The following is a 17,512-nucleotide window of genomic DNA, read 5'->3' as shown; positions in this document are numbered from 1 at the left end:
TTTATGTGAAGAATACAATATTTGTTTTATCTACATAACAAAACATTGCTGAATCATTATAAATTAGGAGGGCTTCTGTGTAGAAAATTTCATCTTCATAGTTCCTAAACACTGATGTGGAATCAAGGGACAGAGGGGCCAACAAGGAGCCTTCAGATCTCTATCTAGAACATTCAGCAGACAGAGCATCATAGGATAGGTGGCCTGGGTGGGTTTTGAGTGTCCCAACCCACTGAGGTACTTAACTGTGAGAGGTGGTAGAAAGAGGGGCCTACAAGGTGTAAACAACTCCATAAACTTCATTCAGTTCTATTAACTCAGCTGTGGTGGAAGGAAATTGCCACTTGTGATCACCCAGAGTCCTATCAGCATTGGTATCATCTGAGGCTTCATCAGAAATGCTGATTCCCAGCATCACTTTACACCCATTGAACCAGATTCTCTGGGGGTAAGGCTGCATCTTGTTCCAGTGAGCATTCCTGGTGGTGCTGATGCACACTCAAGTACAAGAGGTTAAATGACTTAGGTTTGTGCAACCTCTGATACAATATTGTTATCTGTGATATTCAATTGAGAACCACACAATTACATCTCTCTCTCTCTCTCTCTCAGTTCTCCCTCCCTCCTTCCCCCTCCTCTCATAATGTTTTAAGTAAATTTATGATTCTTTTTTGTTTGTTGGCCTACATTCATAGCTACCCTTGACCATGGGTTGGCCATGCCTGAAAGCACCCCCAAACAGCATTCCCATGAGGCTCTGGATTATAATCTCTCCCATAAGCTATCATAAAGAATATATCAAACTCCTACTTACACTGCATATATAGATACATATCTAAATACATATGCATACATACATGTAACACTAAGATACTAGTGGAGGGAGCTTGAGAGATGACTGAGCAATTAAGAGCACTTGCTGCTCTTGCAGAAGACCTGAGTTCAGTTTCCAACATCCACATAGCAGCTCACAAGCATCAAAACATCAGTTCTAGGGGATGTGATGCCCTCTTCTGACCTCTGAGGGCACTAAGCAAGCAAATAGTACTCATGCATTCATATATGCAAACATTCATACACATAAAATGAAAATTGTTTCCTTTGGGCTTTCATAGTTTTGTTTGTTGAGAGAGAGAGAAAATATGAAGTTAGGTAGATATGGAGGTAAACAGGATTTGGGAGGAATTGGAGGAAGGGAAAGAATATGATCAAATATATTGCATGAAAAATTGTAATAAAAATAAATAAACCTTTAAAACACAAATAACAGATTTGTTTAAAATCATAAAACCTAAAACCCAGAGTAAAGCAACTATCTAATTTAGAATAGCAAGTTCTTCAATAATTAACCTCTGAGGTAGTTATTGTTTACAGACGTGAAAACTGAGGAGAGAATAGGAGAGATTAAACCATCTCTAAAAAGTCATGTAGCTCATAAGGGGTCAAAATTGGCTTAAAATACAGTCAGCGTGCCATACACCTAACCTCCATACTGTCCTTCCTGTGGATATCAGTGAGGCAAAGAGATATAAGAAAGACAAACACTGCCTTGGCCTGCATGTCTGTGAGACGGTGACTGGAAGATACATGGACAGGGCTGGAGAGACCGTGGTTGCAAACTCATCATGGTGCGTACTAGAAGCCAGAGAAGAGCAGGAAGCCAGAACAAGGACATGGTTTGTATGCTCTTTGTCCCTGATGAGTACTGGGAGTAGATGCAGGAAGCAGGGTGACTGTATTCTTGAGCATTCTGCAAATACACTGGAACCTATAATAAGGAGGGGCATGAGATACTCTGGTAAAAGCCTTTCCTCTCCTCTCCAAACCTATCCAAAGGAAACCATGTGGTGCAGCCAGAGTGAAGTCACCAGGGTGGAGGAGCTACTGGGAGCACTTGTTCCAAGTAACAAGTGGTGAGGAGGAGCTCAGAAGAAGCCTCGCCCAAGGGCTAACAAGGTCATGAGCACTAATTGGGTCTGGGGATAACAGAGGATGAGAGGGAGGGGGCAGGATGAGCACCCTGAGGGGCAACCTGTCTTAGTTCCCTAAAGCTTCCCCTCCTAGGCTCCCAGGGCCACTTTACAACTCTCCATATTAAATAGCCTTCCTCTACTAGTACAACATCTGTAACACCGCTGTGTCATCCTAGGTATATGAAGGATCTGTGAAAGAGGGACTATAGCTGATCACCCCCTTCCCAAACCTGCAGGCCCCAGCCCAGCACTTGGCACATTCAAAATGTGCTGCAAATGCTTGTGGGATTGAGTTTCCTGAAAGAATTCAGGCATCCAGAGTCAATGAAATGCACTATTACCTTAAAGGCAAGGGGGCATGAGGAGAGGACTTAACCCAGAGGCTGTGTCCTCCTTATTGGTCTCCTTACGGGTAGAGCCAGAGACTGGGATTAAAGCACACTGTGTTTGAAAGGGGGGCAGAGGATCAAAGAAACTCCAGGAGGGCTCTTCCAAAGTGACAGAGGAAAGGAAGGCAGGCAGGCAGCATAGGACATTTTGGCCAGGAAGCTCAAGCCCACTGGGAAAGCCCCCAGGAATTTGTATAGAACCTGTGAGAGCCAGGAGGGAGCAGGGTCAGGTACTGGCTACCTTCCATCAATTGTTGGCTCAGGGCCAGTGAGGAGGGAGTGGATGGTGAGTCTCCTGAATGCTGTGCCACTCACAGTAGGCTCTGGTGGGACAAGAGAGCCCTTGGGCAGAATTCGGGGACCTGCAGTTAGATGTCAGATAGATATGCAGGGAAGTAGTAAGGACAAGGGGAGTGTTGCCCCAACTTTACCAGCATCAGAATCCCCTGAGCTCATCCCACCCCTAATCCTCTTAAGGTGGATATGTAAAACTGTGCCTGGTTAACAAGCTCCTAGGTGCCTCAGATCTGAAAGCACACCTCCAGAACCATGGGCTCAGAGGGGAGCAGCCAGGGTCCTAACAGGTCAGGACAGATTGCATGCTGTGCAAACTGCAATGTCTGGGATTGGCAGGGTTTAGTAACAAAGGCAAAGGGGTGAGGTACACTCTGCTTTGCTCTCTGCAATGGAAATCTTCCTACCTCACTCAAAGCCTGTGCGTGGGAGTCGCATGCTTGAGGAGTTGGGAACATACAGCCAACTTCTCTGCACCTGCTGTGGCCAAGGCCACCGCTACGCTACTCTCTCACGCCACCCTCAGGACACTGCCTCCCCACGTGTTCTGTGCTGGTATTTTTTTTCTTTGGGCATGGTCTGACAAGCTTAGACCCCAGGTTCAAAGAGTACAAGGAAACAGTTCAGAGGTGATGCAGCACTGAGCTCCATAATTAATTCAGCTGGGGAACAAGCCTGAGCGGCTCTCAGGAAGCTGCTCCTGACTCAGAACTGGCCAGGGAGGCCAAAGGCAGCCCGAATCCCTTCCAGCCTAGCCTCAGAACCATGACAGTGACCTTCAGGGACTCCTCTTCAGCTCTGAACAAGGTAAATCCTGCAGAAGACACCCAAATCATTCAATTATCACCGCATGCCTATTCAGAGGCTGCATTAACCTGAAAAACAGCAGGCCTCCTTGTCCTCTGCTGAAAAAGAAAAAGAGGCTATGAATTTGAAAGAGATTGGGAGGATTTGGGGGGAGGAAAGGGGAGGAGAAAATGATGCAATTATATTATAATCTCAAAGAAATAAAAGAAAAATTTTAAAGAGCACATGCTTGAAGGGAACACAGAAACCTAAATAAAAATTGGTGCTTATTTCCCAATATTAAATTTCCACTTGAAATCAACACAGCAAGTTTCAAAAGACAAAAGTACCTATGACCTCTCTCCAGAGAGGAGCAGAAAAAGGCAGGGAGACAGAGATAACAAATTTACCCTTCAAGGAAGCAGAGGCGTCCTCGTTTATCTTTTACAGCGATCACCCCTAGCAAAGAGGACAAAGCCCACCCCCACACTTCCATTTTGAGACAGGGTCTCTGCCACAAAAGCCAAGAGGTTAGGCCCTCAGACCCCTGCAAGTATCTGAGTTTCCCCACCATTCAGTTTGAGAGGCTGGTCACGAAGGAAAGCTGAGGTCAACACCTCTTAGGAGGTACTTTAATTAGCTGCAGTCCTGAGCTTCATGGTGAGACAAAGAAAAGCTTTAGGCCCCTCACAAATCAGAACATTTTTTTTCAGCTTTCCCAATGGGTAGCCAAGTGACTCAGCATCAGCCCAGTGTGGGCACTATTATTGATGAGAAATCTTCCGCCTGGGTGATATACTGCATACAACACATGCCCAAAGAACAGTGCCAAGTCATACCAGGAAGAAAAGGCGAATTATTCACCTCCACTTTAGATGCAGGCAAATCCTCTCTTAATGCAGGGGCTACTCCATATCAGAAAGACAAAGCCCAGAGATGGGCAGAGATTTATATCTAAGACTCAAGGAATTGTTAGGCAGAGTCTCTTCTTTCTTGTTGACTATTAAAAAGGCAATCAAGTTGAGGAAAGCAGAAGGAAAGGGGGGAGGTGGAGAGAAAAATATATTATTTCAAAAACAGCCCCAGAGTGAAAAGCAGCACAAAAGCCTGCAGCTTCTACCTTCTTAGTTAGTACTATGAGCTCCACCTAGAGGTCATTTCTAGAATCGCAAGTTAATTCAAGTTTCGAAAAGAAAAATGTACATTTTCTCCGGTTCAGGGCTAGTACTGACTGGGAAAACTGCTGGATATCCTTGGACAACACCCCGTTTCTTGTCTTGCATTACTGGAACTTCTCTGAACCTTGAGATGCAAGAACTCCTCGGGGAACCTAATGAGATCCAGAAGGACAATTGCCTTTGATATCTGTTCCCGTCAGGCTGCTACTGGAGTTCCTGGCAGATTGAACTCAGCTCAAAGAAAGCAGAGTGTTCAAAGAATACTTATGGAAGAGGAAAAGTGACAGTTCTGGTTGAAATAAAATGAAAGATGGCAAGAAACCCGGAGGGCCAACAGGAACATGTCTAATATTAGAAGGACTGAGAATAGTTTCCTTCAAGAAGGACTCATAGACCACTTGCTTAGAAGACCCAGCTACAAGGCAGTCTTTCCCTAATTGAACACCAATAAGTACTGTAAAGTGATCTTAATTTCTATTTCTGAAAAGCTGACTATAAGCTCACAAATATTCATAACTCGCTCATTCACATGGTTTCTCGCTCTCACTCTTGCTCTCCGCCTCCCTCCTTTCTTCCCTCCCTCCCTACTTCCATCTCTCTCTCCCTCTCTCTTCACACCAGTCCATTGTGTGAAAATTGATACTTTAGGACTCCATGCTACAACAAAGGGCACCTAATACACTGATCATCCAACTGCCCAGTACAAGATACATCCTGCCCCACACATCACAAGCTAGCTCTGCAAATAAACCAAGCCTTCAAGAAACAACAATGTGTTGATGCCAAAAGTTTCACCTACCATATGGAGAGTGCCCCCCACACACACACACACAGCCTGTCTGTTCCTGCCTCCTTCAACCTGTGCCGTACATGACCTAAAACAGCTTTGACAGATCTTGGAAGGAGGGGAAAAAAAGCAAAATTACTCTTTGTGTTCTTCCATTTCAACAAGGGGACTTGGTATTTACAGCATTCCTACAATGAGAATCTCCTTGTTTCTTGACCATAAGGCAAAAATGTTGGTGCTAATGATGACTCAAAGCAGTGGACCTAATGATAATAGTCAGAGGTGGGTGGCTAAAATCACAAATGCACAGACCTCCAACTTAATACACTAAAGCAGGCATTGCTAACGAGGTGCCCAGCATAATTTTGCGTGTCTGTGTCCCATTGACAACTGCTCTCATCAGGGAAGTTTCTAAACTCCCTCTAAAAAGAAGAACTGTTCCCAATTTCAGAGCCTCTCAGCTACAGAGTGGCATCTGTAGGGAGTCCAGCAAGTGTACGCCTTGGCCCTGACCATTTGAGTTCCAGCTCCAGAATACCTCCAATTCAAGATGGACCCCTTTATTATTTGTAGACAACATAGCTTGTTCAGAATTTCCCTGTTTATTCCTTTATCTTGTTGCACAGCATCAGAGAATTTTATCAAGCATCACAAGTACCCACTTGTGACAGGAACTATTTTTTTTCTACTACTCCACAATGGTCTATCACTCATATACAGCTGATATGCATGGTCTTTGGGCCATTTGTGGAACATAATGGGCTAGGAGGTACATGTGCTTTACTACAGGAAAAGACTTGCCTCAGGACATTTGCACACATTATGCACAAATGGAGAAGACACATGGACAATATGGGGCTTTCTTCTTTGCAACTTGAGGGCCCTTCTGCCAGCTGCTTCCCATGGCTCCCCACTGCTCTACATTCTGCCATATCCGATGATGGTTTATAGCAAAATTCGCTAGGCAGTAAGCCATGTGGCTCTTACAGACAGCAATTAAGAGCGAAGGAAAGGCTGAATTACACGGCATTTGAAAATGCAGTTAGAGAAAGAACAAGTCAGATCTTATTTTCTGTTACCTCCTGGTGATGAAATCTATGTGTTCATCCAAAAGCACACACCTACCTCTGGGGTCATTTGAAGCCAACAGCTCAGTCAATACAAAAATCAACTGCACAGTCAATGTCAAGCATGAAAATCCATTAAACAGAAAGTCAGGGGGTTTTTTTTCTTCCATCAAAGGAAATCCTTACCTTTTCTTGAGCTTTTCTTTTTGTCCCTGCATCCATCCATTCGTTTTCTTTCTCCAGCATGTCAATAAAGGCCCAGCGAACACCCTCAATCAATTCTTCCATCTACCAAAAAAAAACCCAAAAAAGCAGTGTCAAAGCCAGAAACTTCAGACAAGGTTCCCTTGACCTAAATCAGGTTGCAAGAAAACTACTTCAAGGTTCAAAATCGAGACAGGGGGAGGGGTTTTTCAGTTTGATTCTATGCTCTGACACTTTTCGGGGAGAAGCATCTGTGAACAGATTTTACTGGGAGGTGGTGGAAAACCCACCAGAAGCTATCACTAGCCAACCACTTACCTCTATGTAGCTACAAAAGAGGTCTGTCCTCATCAAGGTAACAATCAACTTCAATAATTTAATAAGAGTTGGGGAATGTAGCTCAGTGGTAAAGTGCATGCCTAACAAGTGCAAAGCCCTGGGTTCTATCCCCAATACCATACACACACAGCACACACATGCACACACATGTGTACACACACACAGTTTTATCAGAACTTGAGAATGTCAAGCAAAACGACAGGCTGTGTATGGCATTACCAAGAAAGCAAGCAACAATTGAAAGAGGTGTTGTTAAAAGAGAATCATACAGGGAGATAGAGCTCTCAAAAGGACATTATGCCAACATAAATCAGATTTATGTTAAGACCCCAAATCTCCCTAAATTCAGTGCCAGTAGTGAAACCAATTGCCTAGTCAATGTCTATTACCTTTCTACTTCTCCCTTTCCTTCCTTGCAGTCCAGCAAAGTCTTATTTCAGATCTACAATGATGGGGACAAGGAAGCATCTATAGAAAGGAGGTTTTCTAAAAGGCCTTTTCCTAAGCATTTAAAGAATGAGATCACATCCATGTTGAGACACTTTTGCTTTGATGACAGCCTCTGCTGGTCCATAGCAGGTGTGAGAAAACTGGGGGAAGAGAGTCACTGACACAGGGGTGCAAGGAGACCCCACCATGTATGTATGCCTCATAATCCCATTCGCCTGCAGAAATGCCTTGGCTTCCTTAACAGGATAGTCAATAAAGAACAAACCCTGTAGTCTGATCCCAGGATTGTATTTATCGCTGAGATTATGGACCTCTAAATCAATTGTTAGTGTTCTTTCTAAACATCCCCTTTGTTCTATAAGGAATTGTCAGCATAAAACTCACTCAAAATAATGTCTCTCTGTTTAATAAGTTTTCAGCTATGTTTTCAGTTCAATAACAGTTGTAAGGGAACCAGAGCTGTAAATCAGTGGGCTGGGTTCCATCATATGTAAATAAGAACAAACAGCAGATGGGGAAGGGGGGCTTCACAGCTACTTCTTCCCAACTTAGTGAAAACACAAAAAGAAAGAGAGAGCTCAAGTCAGGATCCAGGCATGACAAGAACATGAGATGACAGGAGGACAAAGTCTCTTTAACATCATTAAGTCTGAGTTCTCAACTTGGTGAGCATATTGGAATCTTGGGGGAGCTTTAAAAGTCCTGACAAAAAGTGATTTAAAAAAAGAAAAGAAAAGAAAAGAAAAGAAAAGAAAGAAAGAAAGAAAGAAAGAAAGAAAGAAAGAAAGAAAGAAAGAAAGAAAGAAAGAAAGAAAGAAGGAAAGAAGCTTGGAGCCCACACATCAGGACACTGTTGTCATTGGTCATAAGGTTCAGCCTCGGCAGTGGGAGTTTTGAAAGCTCTCCAGGTGAGTCCGAAAGGGTTGAACTCCATGAGCATTTCAGGAAGCCACTTAGTTATATGAACAAGGAAATTAGAAGTCAATTGTCTACATAAATTCAAATAGCTAGTGAAGACCAGAGCCAGGCCTGGACCACAGAGCCTAAATGACAACTGTGAGTTCAGAGTTTCTAGAAGCCTCAAATATTTTCCCCCATGAATCAGAGGAACATGCCAAGGAAGTAGCAGTTAACTAACAGTCAGATGCAGAAGTAACCATTCCTAACAGGAGGCCTGACAGGAGGGGTAGAGAAATGACATGGAGCCTCTCAGAGACTACATCTTTTGCTTATGCAGTACTTAGCACCCTTAAAACTTGATAAGCTCATCAAGATAGCACATCACCTGCATGCAGAAAGAGCAAAGCTGTCTTCCCAAATAAAAGGGAGAGACCAGAGATGGAAAGAAGTGAGTAAAGTTGACATATTTAGTGATCAAAGAAATGGAACCAGATGATTAATAGCATGTGGAGAGGAGAAAATCAGGGAGATGGGTAATTCCCAGGCTATAGGCAGGGACAATTCAGTGGATACTGCTGGAATTCTCTAAGATGAAAATATAGGAGAAAAAGAGAGCTGGACCATGGTGTGATGAGGAGAGCATGGACATCGAGACAGCCAATCTGTAAAACCCAGTAAAGGAGCTATGAAGAAAAGAAAGAAAAGAGGTGGAGATAGGGATAACCAAGTGGTCTGAGGCTTGGGACTGTGCAATATTTGCTGCTGATGATTTTGTTGACATTGCTGCTGCTTGGTGAGTGAGCTCTCTGTGTTCTAATACCAGTGGACACATTGAGAAGGAAAAGACTGAAACTATGGCAAAGGCCATAAAAGGTCTCTGAAAGGACAGGGGGAGATGAGATCCAAAGACTGTATGGAAAGATTCGTCTTAGACATGAGGCAGGATTGCAAGAGGAAGAAAGGCAGAAATGTCATACGAATATCAAGATTAGAGGGCATATAATCATATATTTTCTCTATGAAATTGGATTGAGATGTACAAAAAGAGTTTCTCTTAAAAGAATAGTCTGCTCCTTCATACATGGCCATACAATACACATCCTGGCATCATGAGCACACTGTGAGGAAAAGGGCCTTTGTGTATCAAGCAGAAGAGAAGAATAAAAGGTTTCCTCCCGGTACTCTGGCCAGCATGTAGCATCAATAGGAAGTAGCTAACAAGTAAGCAAAAAGCTGACTATCCCTAAGGAAATATTTGTTTTGAGTAAGATGCAGAAAAACTAATATTTCATTATATTTTAATCAATCAAATGAAACAAAATAAACCACTGCCCAAGCCAAAAAGATCTTTGGCAGTTAGTTTTTGTTGTTTATTTGTTTGCTTTAGATTCCTACAATGAGTCTTGGGGCCATTTTAGCCCTATTGTCTTCAGTGGCATTTTAATAAAGTATACACTTTTTATTAAAACCAAGCTAGGCGGCTTGGTTTCAAAGAAACTGCCTTGTCCATTTCTGGGCATTATAATAGCTATCAAATGCATCAAAGGCTTAAGAATAGAATTTTCTATAGGTTTTCAAAGCTCTTTGTCTGTAACCTGCTGATTGGCATTCCGAGTGGAAATACACTGAGGCAAACTGATTTCAGCTTATTGTCTGAATGAAGAATGACAAATAGTTTACTCATATGTAGAATTCCTTCTCCCCCTCCCACCTCTGTCTTCCGTAAATCAATACTTTGATAACTCACTCTCTTTGTGCCTTTCATCTATGTCAAAATGTAAGTAAATCACTTCACTTCTTGCCACACTTGGTCCTTCTTTGCCCTTGAGAGCAACTCCATGTCTCTCTCTCTCTCTCTCTCTCTCTCTCTCTCTCTCTCTCTTTCTCCTCTCCTTTATGGATTTATTCTATAATATTTTCTGTGAAATGGTACTGAACTACCCTAACAGACTTGCAGAACAAGAGAAATATTCAAAGAAGATTAATGTCATTGGTTGGCATGTCAATGCAAATAAGATAATGATTTTAGCATACTGAAACCAGGAAGATAAATCATAGAACACTTTTGATTTTTATCTTTGGACTAGTCTACAGAGTCACACAATAACATTGCCTTCAGTCAAATTGCCCTCTCTGAGACAGCAAAAGCCTGACATAATTTTTAAGTAAGTAGGAAAGAGAAATAATATTTGTTCACCAAACCTTGACCTAATGCCCCAAGAGCCATCATATAGCATTAATGGAAATCACTTAAAGATGGAGTCAGCAGGTTAAGTTATCCACACAAAATGTTTATTTAGAGTCAAAGACCAAAATGTAACATACAAGAATTAACTAAAATATTACTGTGATAAAAATCTGTCACATTCAGGTCAAGGGCCTTCCAGGTAAAGCAACATTTTGGGAATTGTCTATCTGTTTCAGATTTTCTGAATCAACACTGAAAGTACAGTTCATTTGGTTGGTCTATGGCAGTGGTCAGTTCTCTTCCTCAACCATGTCTGTTTCCAAGTTACCTCTTCTGCTCATTCTTTGAACCCCATAATTTGGGTCATAATATCTTATATTAGACTACAGAAAATTGCACATATATCTATATCCATGTTATTCTTCTATCATGAGCTTTAAAAAAGTGACTTTCAATCATGTCCTTCCCACTCCCCTTTCTCTGTCTTCTGATATTTCCTCCCCACACACAGGCATGAGAAATTTTCCTTTCATAGGTAGTGACAGTGCATACTGATTCATTTAAGCACATGCCAACAGTGTTTTGTGGTCAGGGGATTCAGTTTACCCCATGAATTGTTATAGTTCCCTTCCAGTCTTTGCTTCTGGATATAGAGAAATCCTACAAAACCAGTTCAAATTCTTACTCACATCCATGAATCCCATCCCGATGTTTTAATCCCTTCTTGGAGTTCCTCTCAGGCTTAAAATCAGAACAATATGAGTATATATGATATATGATTGTGACTGTTTTCCATTTATATTTCTTTAGTCTCCCTAACAAGATATAGGAATGTTGAAAACAAGAATCATGACTTAGATCAAATGAGACTATAGATATGTAAGAAAGCCAATAGGTATCCTGAAAAATTAAATTTTCTGTAACTTTCATGATTTTGTATATTGTATATGATTTTTACATGATGATTTCATATTTCATGTTCATAACTAATACTGACATTGAGCAGATGCTCAGTAAAGACAAATTCATCACTTCATGCTTTTTAAACTCTCCACTGGAAGTTTTAACTAGAGAAACTAGGTAAGAACAAAAAATAGAAGGTATACAAACAGGAAAGGAAGAAATAAAAGCATCCCTGTTTATAGATTATATGATCCTATATGCAGAAAAACCTAAAACTCCATCAAATGACTCATAAAATGATAAATCCAGTAATGTTAGAAGATACAAAATAAATGCATAAAGCAACTAGTACATTATATCCCAATAACATTGATGAGAAAGAAATTGTAAAAGCAAATCCATTCACAATAACTAAGAATTAAAATATGTAGGACTAGATAGCACAGGAAGCAAAGGAGCTCTACAGTGAAAAGTATAGAGCCATGATTAAGAAAAGAAGGGGACCCAAAATTAGGAAGGACCTCCCACTTTCAAGAGAGGAATAATTAATATTATTAAAATGTCCATGTTACTCAAAATGATTTACAGATTCAAAGCAATTCCTGGGGAAACATCAATAAAAGTTTTATGGAACTAGAAAAAGACATCCTGAAAATTGCTACAGAAGCACAGAAGACCTTAAATAACCCAAACAATCTTGGGCAAAAAAAGTAAAGCTGAAGGCATCACAATATCTAGTTTTGAGACATACTACAAGGCATAAGCAAAACAGCATGGTATTGGCATGAGAACAGACACCCAAGCCAGAACAGAACAGGGATGCCAGAAATAAACCCATGCATCTACAGCCAACTGATTCTCAACAAAAGGCCAAAAACATACATTTTCCTTGTCAATAAAACGATCTCAGGAAAACTAGATATTCATATGTATAATATTGAATTATATCTCTGTCTCTCACCTTGTACTAAAATGAACTGAGAAACTAGTAGAAGGAAACAGAGAAAACCATCCCAAACATTGGTGTAGACCATGAAATGTTTTCAATATGATACCCAGAGGACAGGAAACAAAAGCAAAAATACAGGATTGGAATTCATCGAACTAGAAAGCTCTATGCCACAAAGGGAACAAAACAAAGAACCAACCTAGTAAATAGAAGAAAATATCTGAACTCATCATCTGATGAAGTATTAATACCCTAACCATATAGAGTACAAAAAAAGAAATAGAAAAACAAACCCTAAGGAATCCAATTTTAAAATGGGCAAATGATCTGAATAGCTATGTCTCGAAAGAAGAACTACAAGTGGCCAAGCAGTATATGAAAGAAAAATGCAGTGTTATTAGCCATTGGAAAAGTGAGAATCACAGCCACAGTATCATCTCATCCTGGCTATGATGGCTATCATTTTTAAATAACAAATGCTGGTGATGAAGTGGCATGCCACATGTGGACATAAAAAAATGTAAGACTGTAAGTCACCTTGAAAGTAGAAGAGTAATTATTAGAGACTGGAGTATGGAGGGAATAGAACATAAGAAGCTAGATTTGATTGGTGTGCCTTGTACATACATACTAAACCGTCATAGTAAGTAGTTTTGTTAAAATGAAAAAAATACTTCTAGCATATACTCAACAAGGAACTGAAAATGAACCAAATGTTTTTCATGTGTGCAAATCTATAATACTCATCTGGTATAAGAGAAAATAAAAAGCTCTCTCATATATAGTATGTGATTTCCCAAATATAACCAAGAGACTTAATAATATGAGACTTTAAAAGAGGGAAAGCTACATGGCATCTCTTTTCATACAAAGTCAGTTTTTAAAACAGACCTATTCAAATTGAGTGATTCAAAACTGAATCCATCAGTGAATAATAAATCCATCTTTATATTAATGGGAAGGTCATAGCAAATATCTCTGGAATGGCTATAGCCTGCAACCAAATGCAAACTTCACCAAAAAACAGGTAATTTGGTGAGTTAGCCTAGTCTACTCTTAAATTGTGGGCATCAACACTACATTTGAAAAATAAGATAAGAATGGAGTTATATATATATATATATATCATATATATCATATACATATACATATATGTGTGTGCATGTATGTGTATGTATACAAATACACACACACACACACACACACACATATATCCATACCATTGATGTAGAATAGAGTCAGATTCCTCTACTTCAAACCACTTGATTAATGAAAGGGAAGAACAGACATCATTATTAATGTTTGTAGTTAACTAACAAATGGGCTATATTCTCAGGAAAGGGCAACTGTCATTTTACTAGAAATACAGACATCAGACATTAAGTGAATTCATAAATATTACATATTCATTGATTCATTAGACTATAAATATTTATATAAATGAGTTTGAATTAGCTTCTGATAAAATATAATAATGGTACTGAAATAAGTAAAAGATGGATCTACAATGGAGGTGGAACAAATGGTTAAATCAAAAAGAAAAAAGTCTAAGGATGGAAAATGCTGCGGTTTCTGGCAGCCGAGTGAGCCAATAAATCACATCAGATTGTCAGGATTAGCAAACTTGCATAGCCATTAAACATGTTGGCAAAAGAAAAAAAGAATATCCAATTATTTGGGCCCACGCTATGCTATAAAGCATGTTAGTCTGGTGGCACAAGAGTTTAGCATGTCCTTTCATCAAAGACTACACATCTGTAAGACTGGGCTAGAAACAGGAAGAATATCTTTTTCACCAAATATGAATATACAAGATGTTTCCTATTTTATAATTTATCATGTCCTGTTGGCCACTTTGCCACTTTCAGAGGGAATAAATCAGAAACCAGAATAATATCTACAAGTTAACCATGTCATCATAATGGCTCGGCTCTTGGCCTTAGCTGTGGTAACAACACCCTTTCCCCCAGCAAGTAACTGTGTTTGGTCATTCCCAATGTTCAGATCTGATTCAAGGCACAAATACTCTCTTGCAGTAAATGAATCTCCAGTAAATGAATCTCCAGTACCGGCTTTTGCATTGTATAGGTCTGATCCAATTTTCTTGCCCAGATGGTAACCAATTAAATGTGGCAAAAGCATCACTGTCCATTGCTATCCCAAGACGTAGACAACAAATGTGAAAAGTGGGCCAGACATGTCATAATCATGGCAGCACATTCAAGGCCGAAGCCAAGAGTAGTGTCCACACTTATTTCAAAAGAATTCCCAATGAGCTATCTAAATTACTTCTTTTGCTGGATGTCATTTTACCAAAGATTGCATAAGTGAGTTGTCAACACTGGGGTCTGAGGATATTTACTGCAACAAGATTCAGCCCATAGAGAGTTGTGAAACCTGGATCTGTTATAAAAATAATATTTGGCTCCTTGAGTAGTTTCTTGAGATTCTCCTATGAGCCCAACTAATGTTAAATGGCAGGGCAGCTTCGGGGATGTGGCCAATCCAATAGCATTAAAAAGGTATGGAGAGATTCCTTTTAAAAGGAATTAAAAAGCATTCCAGGCATGGAGAGACGGCCCTGCAGTTAAGAGTGCTTGTTGCTCTTGCAGAGGATCACAGTTCAATTCCCAGTACCCATGTAGGGCAGCTAACAAACACTTGTAACTCCAACTTTAGGGGATCTGACACCCTTTCCTGACCTCCACAGGCACCCACACGCATATGCATGTACTAAACCACAAACACACACATACACCTAAATAAAAATAAGTCTTTTTTTAAAAGAAACGGAGCTTTATTCCAACTGAAAACTCCTATGCAAACATCCATTGAAGCCTAGCAATGACAAGATGAATGTACTACCTTCACTCTAAAATAGATTAGAAAAAGGAAATCTGCATGCAGAAGGTGCCACAGCCTGTGTCAAAACCTTCATATTATAAACTCTTCCTTTCCTGTTAATGTGAGCCACGGCCCCCAGAAGAGGTGTGAGCTGACATTTCCTGGCTACTTACTGTGTATCATGGATTGTGCTGAGCCACTATAAGGATTATCTCATTGAATCCTCACCCCAACCCAAAAAGGCAGGTACTAGTTTATCTTTTTCTGTGATAGTCTGAAATCACAGCTTTAGTCTTGCATCCATTCCTTTACCCACAGCCTATGCTATGTGGCTTTAGATCGCTTTACTAAAAATCCCAGCTCTGTAATCTGGCCCTGCCTTGTGATCTTGGTCAACAGAATGTAGACATAGCACTTGTATTAGCTACTTGTCTGATTGCTGTGATAAAAAAAAACCAGGAGGAAGGATTTATTTTGGCTTACACTTGGAGAGTATAGGCTATCATGTTGAAGAGGACATAGCAGCAAGAATATGGCAAAGCTGGTCACATTGCATCCACAGTCAGGAAACAGAGAATAGTGAATGTTCACTTTTTATGCAGCCAGGGATCCCAGCCCATGGAATGGTACTGCCCATACTTAAGTTGTGTCTTTCCTCTTCAACTAAACCTGTCTGAAAATACCCTCATAAGTATTCTCAGAGGTGTGTTTCTATGGTGATTCTAAATCTAGTCAAGTTGACAATGAAGATTAAGTATCCCAATATTTATGCCAGTTCTGAGTCTGAGCCTCAGGAGACCCCCACATGTTTCTGCTTGCTTACTTGCACCTCTGCCATCATCATGGGAGTATGTCCAGGCTAGCCAGATGATGGAAGTAAGACACATGGAACAGGGCCTAGTTGTCCTAGTCACTTCTGCCAAAACTAATTGTGACGGGCCAACCCCCAGACATTTGAGCAAGCGCAGCCAAAAATCAGCAGATCTGTAGAGGGGACCACCACTGACTCCAGATGCATCAGCAGTAATTGCTTATTGCTGAATGCCAGTTTGGTTGTGAGTGACTGTTACACTGCATTCCTCTAGCAGCAGATTCTTGTGGAGAATTTATAAATATGAAAATGAGTTCCAAGAGGTTAACTAATTTTCCCAAATTGGTATAAGTAGATACTGGTTTTGAGATACCAATGCAACCTTGCAGAAAATTAGATGTGATTTCTATGCAAGGTTATTCTAAAACTCAAATAATTTCATTTTTCCTAATTCAGACAGGTCTGTAGCAGAGTTTCTCTGGAAACTGACCCTGTAGATAGCTGGTATATTTACCAAATGCACTAAACAAGGATACCAGGAGTCAGTTTCTTTCCATGTATAACTTGTGTAAAAAAGAACTTTTTTTCTGGATAATGATCTTCCTGAGAGCAACTCACATCAGTATCTGCATATATAGAGAACAAAGAACCACTAAGTATAAGGACAGTGCTGTGATGCATGACACTGACTTTCAGGTGACTTCTGCCATCAATGTTAGAGTTACGTCTCATTTACTCAACTACTGAGAGAAATGGTGAACAAGGGAATTGGAAAACTTAAAGAATATTAATGGCAGCACATCAATTCAATTATCTTGGCTCACTGATGAGGTGAGCTCCTAGAATATGGAAGTTTCAAGTTCAAACTCTACCTCTGCAATTGGACCCGTGTGGGTATTTAAGTCTTTAACACCAGCTGAAGCAGTATGAGGTAGGAGGAGAATTCCTTTCTTAGGATCAGAATTATACCAGAACTGCTCACATAGCAGCTCAGACAAATAGAAGACACTGTAGTCATCTGTAGGTCACCTATGGCTTTATTAAGACATAAAGTTGGAGGTGAGGGAAACCTTATAGAGTACAAAAAGAAGTGAAAACTATTCTAAGCAGTAAATAAAATTAACATTCTTCATCTAATAAAGTACAAATTTGAAGTATAATAAAAGATTTACCCTACTTTAATTAGATTAACTTTCTGTGTATAGAACATTTTTGTATCTAAGGAGTCCAGTGACTTTAGTTTTCATCTGAGAGTTGATGAAAATTCTCCCTTTGACCAAACTTCAGGCAGTGTCCTCTGAGCCCTCTTTTCAACTGAATCTCGACATTGCTCTTCTCCCTATCCCTACCCCCATCCTATGCTCACTGTCTTGCCAACTTTGAACAAAACTCCTGCTCAATAGACTTAGAAAGCTTTTTCAGTTTTCAGTGTCTTACCACTTTCAATATC

General features: G+C 40.3%; 1 protein-coding gene across 2 annotated transcripts in view; it reads right to left on the bottom strand.

Annotated features, from left to right (window-relative positions):
- The window catches only part of Phex (phosphate regulating endopeptidase X-linked), a 195,510-nt gene that overhangs the window by 99,481 nt on the left and 78,517 nt on the right, over nt 1-17,512 (bottom strand). For both annotated transcript variants that reach the window (XM_059250532.1, XM_059250533.1), the window contains exon 12: nt 6,661-6,762. In XM_059250532.1, the coding sequence (XP_059106515.1) occupies nt 6,661-6,762 (102 nt within the window). The remainder of the gene's footprint in view (nt 1-6,660; nt 6,763-17,512) is intronic.

This window comes from Peromyscus eremicus, chromosome X, assembly GCF_949786415.1.
Source record: "Peromyscus eremicus chromosome X, PerEre_H2_v1, whole genome shotgun sequence".
Classification (NCBI taxonomy): domain Eukaryota; kingdom Metazoa; phylum Chordata; class Mammalia; order Rodentia; family Cricetidae; genus Peromyscus; species Peromyscus eremicus.
Note: the sequence above shows the minus strand (reverse complement) of the source record. Positions and strands in the feature narration are given on the sequence as shown.